This window comes from Cladosporium halotolerans (genome assembly GCF_011745625.1).
Source record: "Cladosporium halotolerans strain TM138-S3 chromosome Unknown Sca10, whole genome shotgun sequence".
Lineage (NCBI taxonomy): Eukaryota > Fungi > Ascomycota > Dothideomycetes > Cladosporiales > Cladosporiaceae > Cladosporium > Cladosporium halotolerans.
In genome coordinates this window covers 61,780-81,097 of record NW_027191461.1, presented here as the reverse complement: position 1 = coordinate 81,097, position 19,318 = coordinate 61,780, and the positions used below count along the sequence as shown (strand labels likewise).

At 60.1% G+C, this 19,318-nt stretch overlaps 4 protein-coding genes across 4 annotated transcripts; 1 reads left to right on the top strand and 3 right to left on the bottom strand.

Annotated features, from left to right (window-relative positions):
* Positions 1–549: 549 nt before the first annotated feature.
* WHR41_03742 (uncharacterized protein) lies at positions 550–1,728 on the bottom strand (the record flags this gene model as incomplete). Its single annotated transcript, XM_069372348.1, has 1 exon — positions 550–1,728. One exon carries the CDS (start codon positions 1,726–1,728, stop codon positions 550–552), a length of 1,179 nt encoding a protein of 392 aa, XP_069230523.1.
* Positions 1,729–2,687: 959 nt separating this feature from the next.
* WHR41_03741 (uncharacterized protein) lies at positions 2,688–5,033 on the top strand (the record flags this gene model as incomplete). The annotated part of the gene is made up of 2 exons (XM_069372347.1): positions 2,688–3,971; positions 4,028–5,033. The coding sequence occupies 2 exons, from the start codon at positions 2,688–2,690 to the stop codon at positions 4,592–4,594; spliced, it is 1,851 nt and encodes a 616-aa protein (XP_069230522.1). The 3' UTR covers positions 4,595–5,033.
* A 44-nt stretch (positions 5,034–5,077) lies between these two features.
* On the bottom strand, positions 5,078–6,516 carry WHR41_03740 (uncharacterized protein). The gene is made up of 2 exons (XM_069372346.1): positions 6,431–6,516; positions 5,078–6,377 (listed from the first exon to the last, which is right to left on the bottom strand). The coding sequence occupies exons 1-2, from the start codon at positions 6,431–6,433 to the stop codon at positions 5,208–5,210; spliced, it is 1,173 nt and encodes a 390-aa protein (XP_069230521.1). The 5' UTR covers positions 6,434–6,516; the 3' UTR covers positions 5,078–5,207.
* A 5,090-nt stretch (positions 6,517–11,606) lies between these two features.
* WHR41_03739 (uncharacterized protein) lies at positions 11,607–13,160 on the bottom strand (the record flags this gene model as incomplete). The annotated part of the gene is made up of 1 exon (XM_069372345.1): positions 11,607–13,160. The coding sequence occupies one exon, from the start codon at positions 13,158–13,160 to the stop codon at positions 11,607–11,609; it is 1,554 nt and encodes a 517-aa protein (XP_069230641.1).
* Positions 13,161–19,318: the final 6,158 nt, after the last annotated feature.

The window sequence follows — 19,318 nt, the reverse complement described above, 5'->3', positions numbered from 1 at the left end:
CGCGGAGCAAGTCGCCACTGAAGGCTCGGATGAATGTAGACTGGCGTTGTTCTATTCACGATCGTGGAGCCGAGCAGTAAGAATTCGAGCGATCATAATGCATCAAAGTTTATCTGCTAAATTGACTTATTTTCCGAAGCCTCAAGCCCGTGTAGGCATGCCTTTGCGAAGGTCACATGTTAGCAGCCGGGTCATTGACGGGGTGAGGGTGTGTGAATATTCGTTGCTTGTGCTTCGACTTCATGGCTGAGCCGATGCTTGGACGGACGCCTTAGCTGATCGCAAGCGGCGCTGACACAGTTGTCTTCCTTCGTCGCCAGTGTCCCATTGTTCCAAGGCATCTGGGCTGGCTGGAGCATGACACGAGCTTCGCTTCCTTCGATCTGTAAGCTCATGGAGCCCTCTCCAGCTCCGCAAGTGATAATGCCGTTGTTAATAGATCCAGCTGCGCCAAAAAGCGGCATGAGTTGACAGGCAAATGCTACCAGCTGTCAGCACTGCCCAGAGGATACATCTCTGCCAGCCTGAAGCAATGTTGGTGACGAATCTCTAGGCCCAAGGCGCAGGCTGGAAGTTTGGATTCCTCATAACGCGTTCGATTATTGGCGAGGGAGTGAAGCCAGTTTGTCGTATTCTGTCCACCAACTGCGGCAGGAATGTCTCGAGAGTCTCCGCACATCTCACTCCCTCGCTTCCGTCTCCGCTGTTTACCAGGTCGGCAAAGAATTGCTTCTCGCCTCTGACCCCTCCCATGTTCGCAATGCCGATGGGTTTCCCTTGCTCTTTGGCCCTCTTCGCCAGCCTCCATGCAGAGTACGTCGCGAGGGAAGACCCCAAGATAAGAACACGGCTGGCTTCGTCGACGGCATTCTCAACAGCCAGTTTCACGGGATTAGGTATCGATTCTCCAAACATAATGACCGCCGGCTTTAGCACGCCGGCCGTAGCAGGGGATTTGGCAACCCAAGCACCATCCTTGTCCACGTCCACCGTCTTGCCCTCTGGAGGTTTATTCAGACATACCGGGCACGCCGGGTAGCGGAAAGAGCTGTACTCCACCCCGGGCACGTCCACGTCACCATCTGGGTTTGTCCTCAGCCCTCTCTTCCTCCTCTCTTCCGGGTTCTCCGTAGTGAGCGCTCCCGAATCCAGCATTTCGGCGAGGAAATCGGCCCATGCGGGGTTCAGAGAGGCGAGGTCTGCCTGGAACTTCGCTCGGTCGTATTCAGTCCGACATGAGATGCAGACTGTACTGCGGAGGTAGCCGTGTAGCTCCAGGGTGCGCAGATCGGGATGTGCTCGAGGGTGGAACGAGTCGACATTCTGCGTGATGACGCTGGATAGAAGGCCGAGATCTCCGAGACCAGCGACGGCGTTGTGGGCAGGGTTGGGCTTGCTGCGGTTCAGATTCGTCCAGCCCAGAAAGCTGCGGGCCCAGTACCGCTTCCTCGCCTCATGGCTGGCGCAGAACTCGTGGTAGTAGATCGGACGGTATGTCTTGTTCAAGGTGTATGTGCCATTGCTGCCGCGGTAGTCGGCGAGGCCACTAGCAACGCTTATACCGGCGCCGGTGAGGAGGAGTGTTCGCCCGTTGCCCCTCTGGCCATGTTTGGTGGAGGTGAGGAAAGACTGCAGCGCGTGAAGTGCGCCTTCGGTGCTAGCTGCTGATGCTGGGATGTATGAAGGCGGTGGAAGAGGCGCGGTGTAGGGAATGCGCATCAAAGGCATGCCCGGCACGCTGTCTATCTGTCGGAGATGGCATCGTCCTCGTGCTGGACGGAGGATGTAAGATGGCAAAGGCCTGGCCAAAGCAAAATGTCGTCACCGAGTGCTGAGCTGGCGGATCAGCGGGCGCTGATTGGCGCGCGGCCAACGGTGATCGCGTTCCTGCATCGCCTGCGCAGATCTGTGAGATGCACCGAGGGCACGTCCGCCGCTGTCCATCGGTGTTAAAGCGCGGTCCTCGTACAGCAGAGGCAACCGCCGATGTCTTTCTCGTTTGCATGGCCGCCCATATTTCGGTGCTTCCGTGAGGGCGCGCGTCGATTAGATGAGCACGCCTCCCGACGGCATGCGCCGCACAGTGCGTCAGGCATAGGCTGCTGGGCGAAATTGGGCGTGTTACAGGAAGGTGCCAGACCCCGGCGTGGAAGAAGCTTGGCCTGGTGCTACCGCACGCGAGCCATCCACTGCCGTCTACTGCCATCCTCGCCCGGCCAGCCCTCTGTGCTATCCATGCCCTCCAACCGGGTGTGTCCATGCACTTTGCCCGTTCGTGCGCCGTTGACCTGCAGTCTCTGCATCGCGCGCGGCGGCAGAGGACGCAGTGCAGGCGGCAGCAGCTCGGCCAGGCGCCGTAAGACCGCCCGTCGTCTGATTGCGCACTCGGCCGCCCGGTTGTTGCTGTGCGCATCGGTCAGTCGATGCGATGCCATCGTGATGGCACCCGACTCTCCGGATCGAGGCGGCGTGCGCGGGGCGTGTATGTCGTGGCCGCATGGTCTGTTCGCCGTACGTCGATGCGGTCAGCAGGTAGGTACTTTGCTATATGTTTCGGGCCTGCCCTCGCTTGCTGTTTGAGGTGGAGTACCCAGCTAAACACCTGAGACTGTGCCTTACCTCGCCTCCCTTCCCTATGCTGCCCTCTTTTGATATCGAACAGTCGAAAGGACAAAGTCACCTCGCCAATGGCGCCTGCTTCACGCAAGTTCCGCCCTCAGTCGGCGCGGCTGGACATCTTGTCCGTCATGGCAGCCACGGCCCACTACCAGCGGTCGAGCTCACCGACAGACTCGCTTTCGCCGTGTAGAGAAGACTTCCCGCACGACCAGCGCAAACGTCCGCTGCAATCTACCAACGAGGAATCTCAATCCAGCCAACCAACAACCACCGGACCAGACGAGGACGATTGGTTCCAAAATGAGACGGCATGTCCGACGACGAGCGCTTCCCGGATTGATGTCGAAGCAGGAACGCCCGGAGTACAAACGAACACGCAGCAGCAACCCGCTTCCCACGTGCCTGAGCACAAACACTCGCCGCCTGCTACTCCCTCGCATACCTCAACACCAGCACGCGAACCACGTTCTCTGCTCTCCCGTTCGCATCGCCCTGCTAATCTGTCCGTCGACGGAACCAACGGCGCCTCCTCCCTACCCGCCTATGAACTGAAGCAGGCAATTCGTGGGACAGACCCTAACCAGGAATTATCGCAGGTCGTGGTCTCCACGCCCGCATCGCTCTCGCCAGAACGAGGCCGACCGCGCCATCGCAGAACACCAGCATTGCACCTCAACGACCGTTCGAACAGTGAAATCAGCATGGGCAACCAGCATTCGCACCACATCTCTGTGGAGAATGGCGCCATTGACGACTCAGACGCCAACTCGACCCAGAGCGTGCTGAGAGCATCGCGCACGAAGACTGCACGGATGCCGCGCCGCAGCTCGATGAACGTTTTCAAGCGATTGGATGGCAAATCCCCTCTGCATGCTGAACTGACCGGGACTGTCATTGAAGTTCCGAGGGCAGCCACGGCGCCCAACCTTGATGGCACGGCCGACGACGACGACTATCAAATCACCGAAGATGAGCAAGAGCGCAGTAGAGCGAGGCATGCACATCGCCATTCGGCGCCGTCACCTTCGATGCCGATGCCTCGCGAATCGCCCACAGCCACTTTAACTGAGGAGAGGGCGTCTAGGCCACTTAGCGCCAGTGACACTATAACCGACCAGCCAAATAACACTCAAGCCGAAGGCTCTGTGGAAGATGAAGAATCGCCGATGCACCTACGCGTGTCCGCGTTGTCTCCCACCTTGCCTGCACCTTCGCCTATCCCAGAAGATAGTCCACACAAGTATGGCCTCAAAGACCGCATGGACACTCCGGACGACGCCACCCCACCGCCGGCGCCAGACGTTGAAGTCTCGAGAGCACGAAGACGCAGCAGTGGTTTTGCTATCTTCAATGTATGTCTCACTTCGCCGATGTGCGCCTGAACACCGTCTAATGCATTTACCTGTAGGAAGCCCGAACACTGCAATCCGCCTCATCCTTTCTCAACGGCCTCAGCACCGCACGCCGCCGCGCCGAATCTCGAGCTCAGTCGCGCAACGCAACCGACAACAGCACGTCCGCCAACACCGTCGTCACATCAACATCAGCCTACACCAGCGCAACACCCCCGTTCATCAACCTCCCAACCTCTGCCACCGCCTCCACCATACACCCATACTCCTCAATATCTCACACCGCGCTTCCCCAACCAGCCACCGAAGCGGACCTGGACTTGAACATTGACACAACGAACCGCAATTTGGGCCACCAATTCAAGTCTTCCGGCTTCGCCTACGCTCCCCCGCTTTCGTTCACACAGATCAAGTGCTACCGCTCGCACACGCGTTTGTTACCTTCACGCAACAAGTACGCCCAAGTGGAATGCGCTGTCTGCCATGCCGACGACGAAGGCCAGTTCTGGAGTTGCAGCTGGTGTGCCTTGAGAATGTGCACTCGCTGCCGAAAGACCTTGGAGTCTGGCGGTGTGGCGGGTCTACGTGAGCGCGTGCGAGTCGCTGAGATCGGCGTCTACTAAACTTCTGGCGCGGAAGCCTGCACGCCACCCTCCTCATATCGACCTTTTCTCTCTCTTCCATGTCTCTCTTCTGTCATCACGGCTTTTCGTATCTTCCTTCTGAGGCTTCACAACATCGACGCGACGCGCTGTCGGCGTCCAATTCGCGACTCTTCAAAGAACAGTCGACACAATCTGACAACGTTTCCTTGCATCCACACACATACCACCTCTACCTTCTTTACGTCCCCAATGGAGTCCCAGGTCAAAGCAGGGACCAAAAAACACGACGGCTTTCCGTGTACAGGCGCAGTTCAGGCAGGCAAGGACATACGGTACTTCTTCACACATATGACAGCACACACACAAGGGCTCGTGCTGGCGGGGCCAGCCAAGTCAAAACATCCAGCATGTGCAAGGCGTTGTCGGATCTTTTCTCGTAGCGTAGATACCCTGGTATTTAAACAAAACAGACAGTGCGAATTAAAGGCATCGGTCTCACGTGTGACTCGTCATCTCGATTAATCCCGCTCATCCTTCCCTCTCTTTCCCAGTCCTCACTGAACGCCCTTCCATCGTGTTCCGAAACCCATCAAATAGAAATGTACCCTCGCGTCGAAATAACGCCTCCAACTCAGGCTCCCACCCCCTGCTCCATCCCCTCCCCTCCACCCCCGCCCGTCAAATTCGCCATGAAATCCCTATACCGGAACACATCCCCCTTCCCCTTATTCGCATTCAGCCCCTTGGCGCCAAACGCCCTCCTGCCCACAAACTCCCCCAGCACAGCCTCCACCTCGCGCTCCCCGATCCTGTAGTCCTCCTCGCCGGGCTCGGGGGCAGTTTTGAGCAGGGCTTCGCGCAGCTCGCGCGCGTCGATCTGCCCGCTGTCGTCGGTGTCGAAGGCCGCGAAGGCGGCGAGGAGCTCTTCGGGGGCCGAGAGTTGCGTCAGCGGGCTGGAGAGCGTGTCGAGGTAGGTGGCGAGGTTGAGGGAGGTGCTGTGCGGAGGTGGGAAGTAGGCGGGGAGTTGGCTGGGTGGGGGCGCGGGGAGGCCGATTTGTTCGAGGGTGGTGGGGAGGGTGGCGGGCGTTATGCTGCCGGTTGCGGAGGGGTCGAGGATTTCGAAGCTGGAGCGCAGGGCGTGCAGGAGGGGTGGCGGGAGGGTCGTGTAGCCTGCTCCTGCTCCTGCTGAGAGGCTGGTGTTGGGGTTGGGGGTTGGGCGCGGCGCGGCGGAGGCGGTGAAGTTTGGTTGGCGGATTGTGGAGGCGGAGGAGGCGGTTACGGTGCGGTGGGAGGTGGGGCGGAGGTTGGCTTGGTTGGGGATGTTGAGGGCGGTGTTTGAGGGTTCGCGGATGGGCGGCGGGCGCATGCCGTCTAGAGGCGAGGGGGAGTCGAGGACGGGCGAGCTGGGGATCTCGACGGGGGAGATGCGACGCGTTGGCGAGGCTTGTGGGGATTCCAGTCTGTCCATGCTCGCGTCGCTGCTGCTTTCTACTCTTGCTTGTCTTCCGCCTGCTACGTTCCTGAGAGGAGAGCCGAATCCGCTCGGTGGTCGCGCGAGTGGACTGGATGGCCGCTCGGAGGCTTGATTGTTGATCTGGCTCGGTCGGCGGACGAAAGGTGAAGCCTTCTCAGGTGAAAGAGAGCCCATCCGCATCGCTGATCCAGAGGCGGGAGATTTGGTAGGCGAGCTCGAAGGCGTGGATTCTCTCTGGCCGGCGTGCGAGTTCTGGCGGCGGAATGGCGACTGGCGGACGCTGCCAGTTTCCGATCCAGGTGAAAGTGTGGAGGCGCGGAATGTAGACTGGTGCTCGTTAGCAATGGCGATAGTTTGGAGTGCAAGGGGGAGACGCATACCATGTTTACGGGTGTCTCTTAGTACGATGGCCGCTATAGGCGCCGTTGTCGTTGGTCGGTATCGCTGTGCTCACCAACTCTCAGTCGGCTTGAGACCTGACGAACGTCCTCCGTACACAAACAGCGCCGGCGGAGGGGCAACGCAGCCGCGCCCGCAGCCGTCCCCGCGTCGCGCCGAACCTTAGCTCCAAAACCGTATCTCGAAGAGGAAAGACGTCAACATGCATCGAACAAGCTCTAAACAGTCCGCACACGAGAGCATTCCAACACCATCCCTGTGGCGCATGAAGCGCAGAGTGTATACTATACAGGAAACATGTCACAGGGTACTCCTACTCGAGGTAATATCATGGCACATTCTTCTCCACAGTACCAAGGCTAACGGTATTTCAGAGACCAGAATCGAGCGACATCTTATGCGACAGAGAGGAGCGGGGTATGCATGCCTTGTCTATGCACTTTCGAGTCTTTATACTGACCCAAATAGTGTTCGAGAAATCACAGCAGACTTCGGCTTTTCCTTCGCCCTTCCCACATCCATAGCCGAGCAAATCGCACCAGCGCAACCAACGATCGAGCCCCCTTCAAAGAGACGGAGAGTGAGCAAAGAGGCGGACGATGGTCACGCAAAGCTTGTACATCTGAGAGAAGAGGCTGTCAAAGAACGGAAGCAGATCGCAAGGGCGCAGCAAATCTCAAAGTCTCCATTGCGAGGCCAAAAAGACGAACCTCTGACAGCGTCGACGGCCTCGGAACCATGCAAAAAGCCCCAACGAGCATGCCGGAAGCTGCTGGAGACGACACTAGACGGCAAAAGCATTTCGAATGCTCCTGCGGAAGAATTGGCACCGACCAGTGATTCGAGCGAGATCAAAGCGGCTCGAAAGCCGCGCATCGCAGAGAAAAAGCAGGCACCGATCAAGGCAGCTGAGGACACATTCATCTTTGGACTGAAATCGAGAAAGAGGGCTTGCGATAAGGGAGAGCCGGTATCAACAATACCAGAAGTCGTTTCTGAAGATGCCCCTGCTTCACCTCCGAAAACGGTACCTGCGAAAGCGAAGAGAAGAAAACCGGAAGCTCCTGAATCGCAATCGGTTAATGCGCCAAAGGAAAGCAACGAAACGGCTGCGAGGAAAACTCAAGCTAAGAAGTCGAGAGACACGACTAAAAAGGAGAAAAAGCCAACGAAAGATCTTGCAGTCAAGACGGATGTTGTTGAAAATGCAATGAGCGAGTCTGCGGTACAATCTAAAAGGCCAAGGAGGAAAGCGGCTGTCAGTGCTACGGAGAAAGTCACACTGGGGTATGAAGCAGATCTTGTGCCTACAGATAAACTGAGGCGTGCACCAGAAGCCGAAAGCAAGCCGGCAAGGCGAAAGAAGGCCGCCGTGCAAGAGCCCTCCCTGGCTGCCCAAGCGCTTCTGCCAGAGATACACGAAGATGTTATTTCACCCAGGGTTGATGAGTCGCTGGAGAAGGGAACCTCGCAACCGCCTAAGCGGCGAAGTCGCAAAGCAGCCAGTCAACCAAATGGACATTCTTCGCGAGCTAGGAAGATGGATCCTCACACAACAACAAGCGAGCCGCAAGAGGACGAACTACTACAACAGCCGACTACATTTGTCAGCGAGGCAAATGCCACCGGCAGTGATATTGTCAAGGAGCCAGTGAAAAGCAAGACCACCAGGCGAGCCACGAAAGGCCGTGGTGCCCTTACGGAAACGGACGTTAATATTGTCCGCCGTTCCCGACCGCAAGAGGAGCTTTGTAAGCGCATCCAGAATACACTTTCCACTTCGCCCAAGGGATCCGTCTGCCCTGATATGGTTCCAGCCCACACCTCTGAGCTCCATGCCATAACACGGCCCGGCCCGGCAAGACCTACAAAAGACCCGACTCGTGTACGCGATCAGCCACGCAATAATTCTGGAGTCTCCAAAAGCCGTGGTAAACCTCAAGCGGAACCGAAACCCGATCCAACCCCGAGAGAGAGCCCGTGTGCCCTCAAAAGCCCCACTGCGCGGAAACGCCATGTGGTAGCGTCAGATGAAGATCTGGACTGGCTATTTGAGAAACCGCAGCGCCCTAAACCTGCAGTATCTCGACAGCCAAGCTCCAAAGCACGCCGGGGCCGAGACGAGGGAAATAGCGTGAAAGACATGGACTTGGACGATCTGCTCGATAGCATCGCAGGTTTCTCGGGCAAGGTTCTGACAAGCAGACGTCAGCGTGTGGTGCAGAGTTGAGTACGCAGCTCAAACTGCGTCCTGCAGCAGGTATTGCCGTGACGGCTATGCAGGGCTTTTCGATGTCATTATTCATGAAAATGGTCCCGTCGACTGTCCTCCAGGACAGCGTGACGGTGTTGAAGCGGCTCTGCTAGCTGAAAGCTTTTCAACATCGAGTAATGGGCCGCCATGATTTATGATGGCACGATGGCTCCTTGTCTCCTGGCGGTGGACGGTGCAGACACTCCCGTGGATCTGCATCAGCGCATCATCGCCAGGACGAGGTGTAAAGTCTGCGCTGAAGGTTCACGGCAACATGCACGTCGTGTCAGGCCCTCAGGTGACTTTAAAATCAATAGCGGACGCATAATAATACCATCGACCACGATTCATTCTGTGGAGTCGCAGTCCCGCGGTGGAGGTGAAGTGGAAGCTTAATAACACCCGGCGTCGGTCGGCAATGCCCTCTGGCGCTACTGCAAGCGCGAGTCACGCGCGGTGGTTGCGTCAGACCAAAGGAGCCCCTCCGCACTCAGGTACCGGCCGCTTACAGGGATCATCCATCCCGCCCTGCGGAGTCGACTGCTCGCCAGCCACTTCACGCCTTGGCTTTGAGTGAAACTTTTGTGATGGACAACGGTAGCATCTCGCCCCGAAGGTTTATTTGTGCACAACGCCGCACGAGCGCAATGCTAGCTTCCCCTAGCCTGGTCGGCCAGGCGAGGTATGGCGAATCACGAAAATGGAATGCAATTATATCATCGCTGCACCTAACAATGTGTGCTGCACGGTAGCGTCCAGAGTCAATCAAACCGTCGCTCCACCGTGTTGCTGACGAAGCTGTCACGTCGACACGTGCTTAAGGTTTGCGTAGACTTCCAGTTGCAAGAGAAAGTCAATGTGCAAGTCTCGTACCTCGTAAAAGGAATGGGTTCCCCGAGCGTCGATTGGACCGCGGGTTACAAATTGTAAACTTCGACCACGCGGGCTGAAGAAACCTCGGGAGGCTGCCGAGAGTATACCTTTTTAAGCCTTGCTTGGGTAGCATCTGGGCGATGGGGCATCGCTAGCCGACGGACGACCAGCACATCCCCACACCATCGGCACACGTATGCACATAAGCGAAACTCTGAAGACACCAACAGCAAGACCAATGAATCTATTTCCGAATGAATGGCCAAAAGAAACACCGCAACATATCCGCCGCAAACCAGTCCGCGTGCCCATAAGCCCTGTGAGACCGCCGGGCTGGACCTCTTCCCACGTCCTCGAAACCAACACGGCCGTCCAAACCTTACCGTCAGCAGGCCCAACAACAGCCCAACGGGATCAACGCCCGCCGCTCTCTTGAAAACACAAATCTCAGGTACACCGATCACGCCATAGAGACGTTGCGACCCAAAGATCATCACACAAGCCTACCACTGTTCAAGGAAGGTCCGCTACCGCAACGCAACGCCATCACACTCAAATCAGGAACGCTGAAACCGCGCCAAATCGCGCCTCGCACCCCAAAAGCCTAAACTCACTGCCCAAAGCAACCGCGGGCGCGAAACTCCAAAAAAGAAAGTCCGCAACGTCAATGATCCTCGCCAACCTGTCGCATCTCAACGCCCGCGCATGAGCTCCCCAACTCTATTTCCGACCACCAAACAACCCAGTGTCACTACAAGCGGCGTCCGCGCGCCGCCTCCCCGCCACCGCCGTCCATCAACAGCAGTCCAAGCCCTGCCTGCCAGCCAGGCAAATCCCCCAAAGCAAACCGAGTCACGCCGCCCAGCCAAAACTCTCCCCTCCCCTCCCTTCCCGCTCCGCCTTCGCTCTCGCGTCCAGGCACGCAGGCAGTCACATCACCGTTCCCATCACGCCGCCCCATCCCCGCGCACGCGCGGCGCCGCGTGGCTGAAGAAACAGCAGGGGAGGCCGGGAAGACAGCACCGCGCAGCGCGGGGCCGCGCGCGGGCGCGCCCTTCCTCTCAATGCCTGCATTACCCCGATCGAGCTCCACAAGAGTAAGAGAGAGAGGGCTCCGCGTCGTACGGCTCGCAGCGAGCGAGCGAGCGCCTCGCGGGCCTGTCCCCGAGCTGCAGCGAGCGGCGGTCGGGGAGCGTCCGGGTGAGGTCGTGCCCTTGGGCAGCGATGGGGATCGGATTAGGTGTCGGGGGGGCTTAGTAACGCTGCCTGCGGCGTCGGCTGACTGATTGACGGATTGATTGGGGGATCGGCGGAGTGGCGAGCTGCGGGAAATTTTTCAGTTGTTGCCATTGCGTATCTCGTGATCATCGACCGTTGCGTTGTGTTTGGTGAGGTGGAGCCCAGGCCGGGCCTGTAGGAGACTTCCCGGAGCGTGGCGAGGTTGGAGATTAGGCGTTGACGGTTCTTTTTGAGTTCTTAGGCTGAAACGTGGGCAGGCGCTGAGCTGTGAAGGTTTGTTTTGGTACAATTAGGTTTTAGGTACAGTATGTGATCGAATTGCTAGAGGATGCGGCAGCAGCAAGCGCAGGAGTAACTGCGAGCGTAGCGCTGACGGGGAAAAGCTAGCCAAAGGTAAGGAAGAAAAAAAGTTAACGATCTGGGGGTATCTTCGAGTTTAGTACAATCTGAATGAAAGGGAAACACAGTAGACCTCCGGAAGAGCAGAAGATACGAGAAAGACGATGAGCAACAGTAACAAGAATCCGCCCCGTAATGCCTCCCACCAACGACAAAGTGAATGAGCTCAGAAATGGCAAAGCAAAAGGGTATCTTTTTCTTGTCCTCTTCCTCGGGACAAAGAGGCACCCGCCGCTCCATGGTTGGAATGCGAGTCCGGGTTGAAGGAAACGGATTAGCTTTCTAGTAACAAAGGAAACATTAAGCGGTGCTTGGGCCGCATTTCTTTCATATCACATCCAAACGTTTGGTGTGACCTGTCGTTGCTAGGGCTTTTGCCAGTTGCCATCGCGCTAAGACTGCGTCCGCGGGGGCTGCGAGTGACGGTTGGTCGCATACGGGTTCCAGGGGCCAGTCTGCGGCGGTGCCTGCATCAGGTTGGACGAGCTAGTGTGCTGCGGTGGCTGCAGCTGCGGTGGTGGTAACTGCGCTGAGCCGACGCCGCCAAGTGGGGACGGCAGAGTTGTAGAGCCCTGGTGGTATGGCGGCGGTTGTGGAGCCAGAGGTGTCCTTGCGTAAGGTTGACCGGCGAAGCCGTGGGTTGGCTGTGGTCCTGGTAAGGGCACAGATGCCGGAGGCGGTAGAGAGTGCACAGACGTCCTTCGGCGGACGTTCCGCCCTTGGTCTGGACTGCGCGCTACGAGCTGTTCGGGGCCAGACATGTATCCAGCACTGCCGGACGCGCTCATGGCGCTCGGGATGGTCGAAGAGCGTCGGTGGCGAGGTGACTGCGGGCGAGGAAAATGGCGGTCACCGCCTGGGACCTGCAGGAGAACGCCAGCCAGATAGTCGCGTTCGCGCTTGTAGAAGTCGGCGTCTTCAGCAGCCGCCTTTAGCCGCTGCTCGAGCTTGGCAATGGTGGTTGATGACTCCCGTTCTTTCTCTTTGCGGCGTTGCCTGAATCGCGCACTGGCGCCTGCATTGCGTTTACGCTTCTCGTCAGCCACTTTGGAAGCGGCTTGCACATCCACGGGAAGCTGCACCGTGCCAGACGTCGTCTCGAGGGTCATCATCTGGTAAACGTTCTGGCCAGAAGACGACGAAATAGGGATCCCGACCGGGCGCTGGCGGTCGTCCGTGCCACCGGCTTGGCTGAAACTCGAGTAGGAGGTGCTCGGGCTCGCGCTGGACGATGGTGCCCTTGTCGTGCGAGCCTCGTTGCCACTGATCCTCCGAGCTGCAACCGCATGATCGAAAGAGGGGGCGGGGTATTCAACGCCAGGGCGGACTGCAGCAGGCGGAGTCGGGAATGGCTGGGAGTTTGCTTCGATGGTGTAATTCTTCGTGCGCGGTGAAATCGGAAATGGTGATCTTTGCGCAGAAATCGTTCCCGTGGGCGGCTGGAAAGACTGGTAAGTAGCAGGCCGCTGAAATGTTGGTGATCTCGGAGTAAGAGTGGGTCGATTTTGTGGAGGGTTGATCGAGGGAGGACCGGGTTTGGAGGGCGTCTGCAGCGGGTTTCCAGAGTGCTCTGAGTTTGCAGTAGTAACAAGCGGAGGAAGCGAAGCTACCGATGACGGCGGGGAGTCGAGCTGATCAGCCTTCCGCCTCTGGCCACGGGGCAGGTCATCGTCGTTCGCAGGGTTGAGAATCGATGGAAGTCCAACGGAACGCGGAGGAAAGCCGCCCTGAGTCGCGTTGGTTGCTTGCGATAGTGGAGGAAGCTGGATCCCGCCTTGTTGCTGAACTGGTCTAGGAGTCGTCGAATAGTCGTTCGTCAGGCTGACGGAGTTGCTCTGCTGACCGTGCTGAGAGAGCTGTGCTGACGAGGTAGCTGGACGTCCTGCGTCGCCGGCAAGCCTGGCCGAGCTTCCCTGCAGACTCCAGTCACCTGTCTGCTTGGACATGAAATCCTTCCCTTGGTGCCCTTCGCTGCCGCTTTTGTCGGACCATGAGCGAAGCAGCTCGGGTCGCAAAGCGTTGCGGCTGCCGTTGAACCGACGCACTGAAGGCTCAAAGTGAGGCGAGCAGTGGGCGGACAACGGAGTGGATCGATCGTGAGCGAAGGGACCGCGGTGAAGGCCTTGGACGTCGGTGGCAGCCACGTTGGATGGAGGTCCGGGTCGCTCGCTCGTCCGACGCGGACAAGGAGCTTGGATGGGGTCGGAGGAGTTCGTCGCTATCCAGCAGCGACGACAGGTGAGGGGAGGGTGACAACGGCAATATCAAGAGAGAGTCGTGCCACTCATGTCGAGTCAGAGAAACGGGCGGCGGGCAAGCAGGATCCTGGGAAGAGACCGGGGCGGGATGGCGAGGGAAGAGCGATTGGGCAGGGACACGTATTGGGTTGCCAGATGAGGACGAGCTGGCAGCGGGCGTGAAGGGTGCGCAGTCGAGAGGTGGAGGCTAAAGGAAGGGTCGGGGGCGGATTGAGACGGGTCGTGGGCCGCCCGCGCCCGGGTCATGGGCAGTAGATATACCAAAGCGGTGTGATGGCAGACGAGCGAGGACCCTCGCGCCAGCCAAGGGCGAGGGCGATGTCAGATTTGTTTGGGTTAGGCGGGTCATGGTGGTTAGCGTGCGCGAGAGCCAGCGGAGGCCGAACCAGCAGCATGGGTGTGAAAGCATGGTGGCGGCAGCACTTCGCGCGACCCGACCCTGGCTCTGGGCGGGCAGCCTGGCACCGCGTGCCTTGGGGGGTGCGGGCGGGCGTGCGGGCCTCAGCGGGCGTCAGGCGCCGAGGAGGGCGGCAGCACGCAGGAGCCAGAGCCAGAGCCAGAGCCAGAGCCAGAGCCAGAGCCAGGCATCGAGGCGGCGAGGCGGCGAGGCCAGCACGGCCAGCACGGCCAGGCACACAGCACAGCAGCAGCATCAATCAGCGCACCGACACCAGCACCAACACACGAGACTTCGCCGGGGGGGCGCCAGGGCCGCGGGGGCCGGGATGTGCGGTTGCAGGCGTGCGCGCGCGCGCCGGCAGGAGCCAGACACTCGTCACTACTCGTGCGCCGCAGATCCATCGCGCCGTGTGCGCCGGAGCCTCGCACTGCACGTCGCACGTCGCTAGCGGGTGCGCCGCCTGCTGGCTGACGACCGCCGCCCGCCGCGCTGGAGGCCGGCGGCGAGGCATCATCGTCGTGGCAGCCAGCGGCAGACCGCCCAAGGGCCCGTCTGCAGGCGAGTCAGGAGCAGCGCGGTAGGTGGGCGTGGCGTGGCGGTGGGTGAAGACGGCGACGGCGACCAGCACGCAGACTGACTCTCGACCGCACTCCGAGGCCGCCCTCCGTCGCTGGCACTCCCTGTTGGCGCTGCTGCCGGGCGGCGGAAGTCGATGCCAGACTCCACGCTGCGCACGTCATGCAGTAAATCACCGAGGCCCTGGACTCAGGTTGACTCGGCTCGCCGCACCGCAGAGCGCGCACGCCCACCGTGGTCGTTATTATGAGTTCATGTACGGCATACCGGGCGGTGCAGGTGTTGGCACGCACGCCCGTCCGGCACAGCATGGCGGCCTCGCACGCGCATCCCTCCTGCAAGTACTCATACCAACGGCCCAGAAGGAGGCCGCGGTGGGCACGCGCACGCATCACTCGCAGGCTCACAGCAGCAGCGCACCGTGGTGGGCAGTAGTGGCACCAGTGGGCACGACACAGACACGCGCCCACCGCGCTGTCGTGCAGACCCGCGGCGCCGTTGCGGTGGAGCGGCGCTCGGGGGGAAGGGTCAGATCACAGTAGACGGGCGGGCGGGCGAGACACATCCGTGGGCCTGGGACGACGGGGCGCGGCGGTATCACTCGTCAAGTGGGTAAGGTAGAGGTACTGTACGCCGGCGCGGTGCAGCCAGATGCCGGACGCGCTGGCTGCGACTGCGGCAGTGGGGAGGAACAGGCAGGTGTGCCGCGCTAGTGGAGTGGGATCTAGCGCGCCAGAGCGCTGGCCGAACGCCAGCACGAGCCGCAGAAGTCAAGTGGAAGGCTAATTTCTGTCTCGCTGCGGCCCTGCCCTGCCTGGCGCTGCGATGCGACAATGCTTTTTTGCGATAGGTCGGAAAAAAAAGGGCTCCTCGTTTCGGGCTGATCCTCACTCTCGTCACAGCCTGCCGCGGGACGTTTGATGCCTCGACACCCCTAGGTTGCCCTTCTTCATGTCACGGAAGCTTTCGGGGGCCGTTGCGGGTGGGAGGCCTTATAGTATTTGTGATAAGCTCGAAGACTTCTGCGATATCCCACGGCGAGTGCCTAATCACGAATCTGACCCCATCTGGCCAGCGTTGCTTTTGCTGCGCCTCGACTGCCACCGCGAGCAAAGTGTGGGACGATGGTTCCACTAGGCCACACGGCGAGGATGAGGCAAGGCAGCCACAGGGGCCTTGGGTCGTGGGCAATTTCCTTTGGCGTGCAGCTAGCTCGTGGCCGATCAGCGCTGCTAGACACCAGGGACTAGGAGGATGTGCCGCAGCGAATGCCTTCTCCGCCACTTGCAACATCACCTGCACCTCCCTTGACGCAGTCAACGGCTGGCCAGGCGCCGCGGCGTGTCGATGAGAGGGTGGATGGTGCAGCAGCTACCACGTCGCCGACCTCGCTTGCCTGGCGCGCACGCTTGGTTTCGTCCTGCGAGGCGAGATTGGGCATCAAGCACGTCGACGGCCGCCGTGTGTGCCCCCAGCGATATGCGCGCCCGCTATATCGGCTGACAACTGCAGGCAGCCGGGCTCTCGCCGATCGGGGACGCCACCGCGGTGCTTCGCGAGCGCATTGCCGGCCTGCCGCGCCGCCGCGGTGTGCTCGAGGCAGGGAAGAGTGGGAAGGAACCGAGTCCTCCCACGGAGCGCATCGGGGCGCGATGGGCAGCGAGATTGAGGCGACGGGAGGCGCAGCGGGTGGGCTTCGTCGCGATCCGTGAAGACGTTGGCAGGGTGGAAGATGCCGTTGCGTGAGCGCCGGCGGCAGAGGGATCGGTAGGGCGTGGCGGTGACGGACGAGGTGAGTTGGTGAGACGCGCACGTCGCGCGGCGCGATTGGCGCGGCGCGCGAGCAACAATAGCTGGTGCATGCAGTGCTTCAGTGCTTGGTCGGGGCGTGCGACTGCAACTGCAGCGCAGTAGGGCCAGACAGCAGGCCGGGCTGTCTGCGGCCGAGACGCAGAGGTGCATCGACTTGCGATCATGTGCTCTGCGGCAGGGCGACGCGGCGGGCGGCGACTGGCGGCGTGGGCGAGCGTGAGCGCCACGCCACGCAGACGGTGTTTGTTTTGACAGCGCACACCTCCTCCTCCGCCGCCATCCAGCCTCGCATTCTCTTTGATCGCCATTGGCCGCTCGCGCGTTGGTTTTTCGTCCGCACCGCGCTGCTCCCGCACCATGCGCCCAGGTCGAGTCCGGTGCGTTGAATCGGCTGCATGCTGCACGCACTCTCACGCACTACACGTTCCTTATGCACGGCCGCTGCTGCTGTCACTCTGTCGCCGCCCTCGCCATCGTCAGTCTTGCACGAGTCAGAGCGCCGCAGCGTCTGGCCCCGTCCGTCCCGGGGGACGTCCACCGTGGCACTGCGCAGCGCAACAATGCGCGCCGTCCGTCGCAACCTGGGTACTTGGCCGTTGTCTGCCTGTTGTTGTGCGCCCGCCGTCCAATGCGTCACACACCCGCCGTCCCCCCCTCGCTTACCGGCATGCGAGTCAGCCTTCCCTGCTGCAAGTCATGTCGCAAAGGCGCCCGCCGGCTCGATCTCGCAGCCTCGCATCCCTCGTCCCCACCTCCACCATCATCGCGCCAGCCCCTATCGCTGCCCTCGACCCTCCTCGCCCTCTAGCGCCCGTCCGACTTCTTCTCGAAGCTCGAGCTAGGCCGGAGCTACTGCCGCAGTGACGGCGCCGCACGTGGTTCAAGCCAGAAGCGCAGACGCGGGCCTCTGCGCGCGCCGCCCGCGTCACACCATCCCGCCGCGGCCAGGCACGACTTCAGCCCTAGTTGCGTGCGAAATGAGCTCCCGTTTCTGCTTGTCTCACTCCCGCCTGTGCCTCGCATACATGAGGTACTTGTTGCTGGACGCTCCGGCAGCAGCCCGCCTGCGCCCGTGCTGGTGCCTTCCCACGCCTTCTAGCGTCCGCAAAATGACGCTCGCCTCGTGCCCCCCGCTAGCGTTGCATTCCTGGCACGCCTGGTTCCCACCGCGCACGTGTCGTATATTCCACGCCTGCCTAAGCGAACTGGAGGGATCTCGATCCTGGCGCTGAAGCGGAGCTCGTATTGAGGTTGCAGCGCGAAGTCAGCAGCTTTCTAATTAGCCTGGACGCTTGCTCAGTGGATTCGCGCCCTGGGGGCCTGCCGTCTGCCGTTGACCTGCAAACTGCACGCTCCCATGCGTCCCAGGTTCCCCGGCGGCGGGCACGCGAGACATGCTTGATGTCGTGCGACGTCGGGAATCGCCCCACGAATCAACTACCGTAGCGAAAGGCTCATCTCGCCACGCCATGCGAGTAGCGACTTGTCACCGCGATCAGCCACGCGCTGCCAGCAGTCAACGTCCATGCGAACATCCGCGCGCCCACGCAGGCCGGCGCGGCCCTCGCATCCACCCAGCTTCCCACCCGCCCACCCTCATCCTCCTTTCCCCGGCACGCTTACGCCCCAACCAGCCACCCGCCTTGCAGCTCCCAAAACCGAAACGGTTCCTGCGCCGCGAATCTAAGCGAGCGCGTGGAAATGGCGCAAGCTTCCGTTCGGTGGCTTGCATGCACAGTGGAAGGGGCGGGGAAAGCTCCTGTGCGGTATGGTACACCTAGAACGGTAGTACTGTATCTAGGGCGAACCCGCTCCTCCGGGTAAAGTGTGCTGCAGTTTCACCTGGTACAAATCCCCGGCGCGCGCGAAGTCCACGTGTTTGACGGCACCCCAATTTCTCTAGCAGCTCCGCTTTTGTATTCGTCGCTGGGGCCTGATCTGCGGCTTTTTTTGAAAGTCATAAATTCGTAATCATGTCAGAAACGTTATCTGCGATATTGCGGGGCGCCATCGCCTCGTGTAAATGAGTTCGCAGCTAGAAGCCACCTTCTAGCTGCGAACCTTGATACGCAGCCCTGGCACGGCTGCAGCTCCCGTTCTGCGCACGCGCGCGTTTGTGGCTTCGTCTTCTTGTCTCGCGGATGGAGCGCCTCAGCGGCGCGGCAGTTGGCGTCGACAACAGCCGGGTTATCCGTCTGCCAACAAGAGAGCGGAGGGCGCGCCGTCAGCGGGGGCATCCATGCCGTCAGTATGAATTCTAACGATGCTTTATTGACACGGTAGTATCGCCGGCGGCCCATAATAATCCCGCGGCTATGTGCATACCTCGCGAAGGCCACGCGCAGAAGGAATTGGACGGCTCGGGAAGCCGTTTCGCACGTGGCACGACGAGCACGCGGCTTCGCACGCGACGCACTTCGCCCGCTCGGCGAAATCCATCATTCTAATAACTCAACTTCCACCATCGCACTACTGTAGACGCGGAGTCGCCCGGCCGGACCCTACTCTTTTCGCACGACGCTCCATCCCTCCCGCCTTCCTCGTGGCGCCTGGAATCTCGGATCTCTTACCAAAAGCATCTGGATGACGGCGCAACCCGTTTTCGCGGCGCAGCGGCGAACGGTTACGTGTGACGCGATCGAGGGCTTGCTGGAATGCCGCGACGGTGGGATGTAGATGCGTGTAGCCGACTCTGCCCCGTTTCTTTGTGTATGGGTTGCGCGATGCGGCTCTTCATTGGGTACCTTCGTTTGTGCGTCAATGTACGAGCAAGTATCGCCGGGTAGTGCAGGTACCGTGAGCTTGTAGCGATATTTGATGACCGGTTTGATGCGTGGCAGTATTGACATTACGTCCAACGTCGTCTCGCTCTTGGGGAGCGCCGACAGCTCATGAAGAATATAGGTAGGCGTATGAATTCCAACATCGATCAAATTTTCGAGTCCTCAATGATAGGATGGACTGTGATCCTGGCCAACCCTCCATCACAATGTTCCGCCGAAGCCCTTCCGTTCCAGTACAATCAACACCGTGCCGTAAACGAACAGCCATCCTCAGC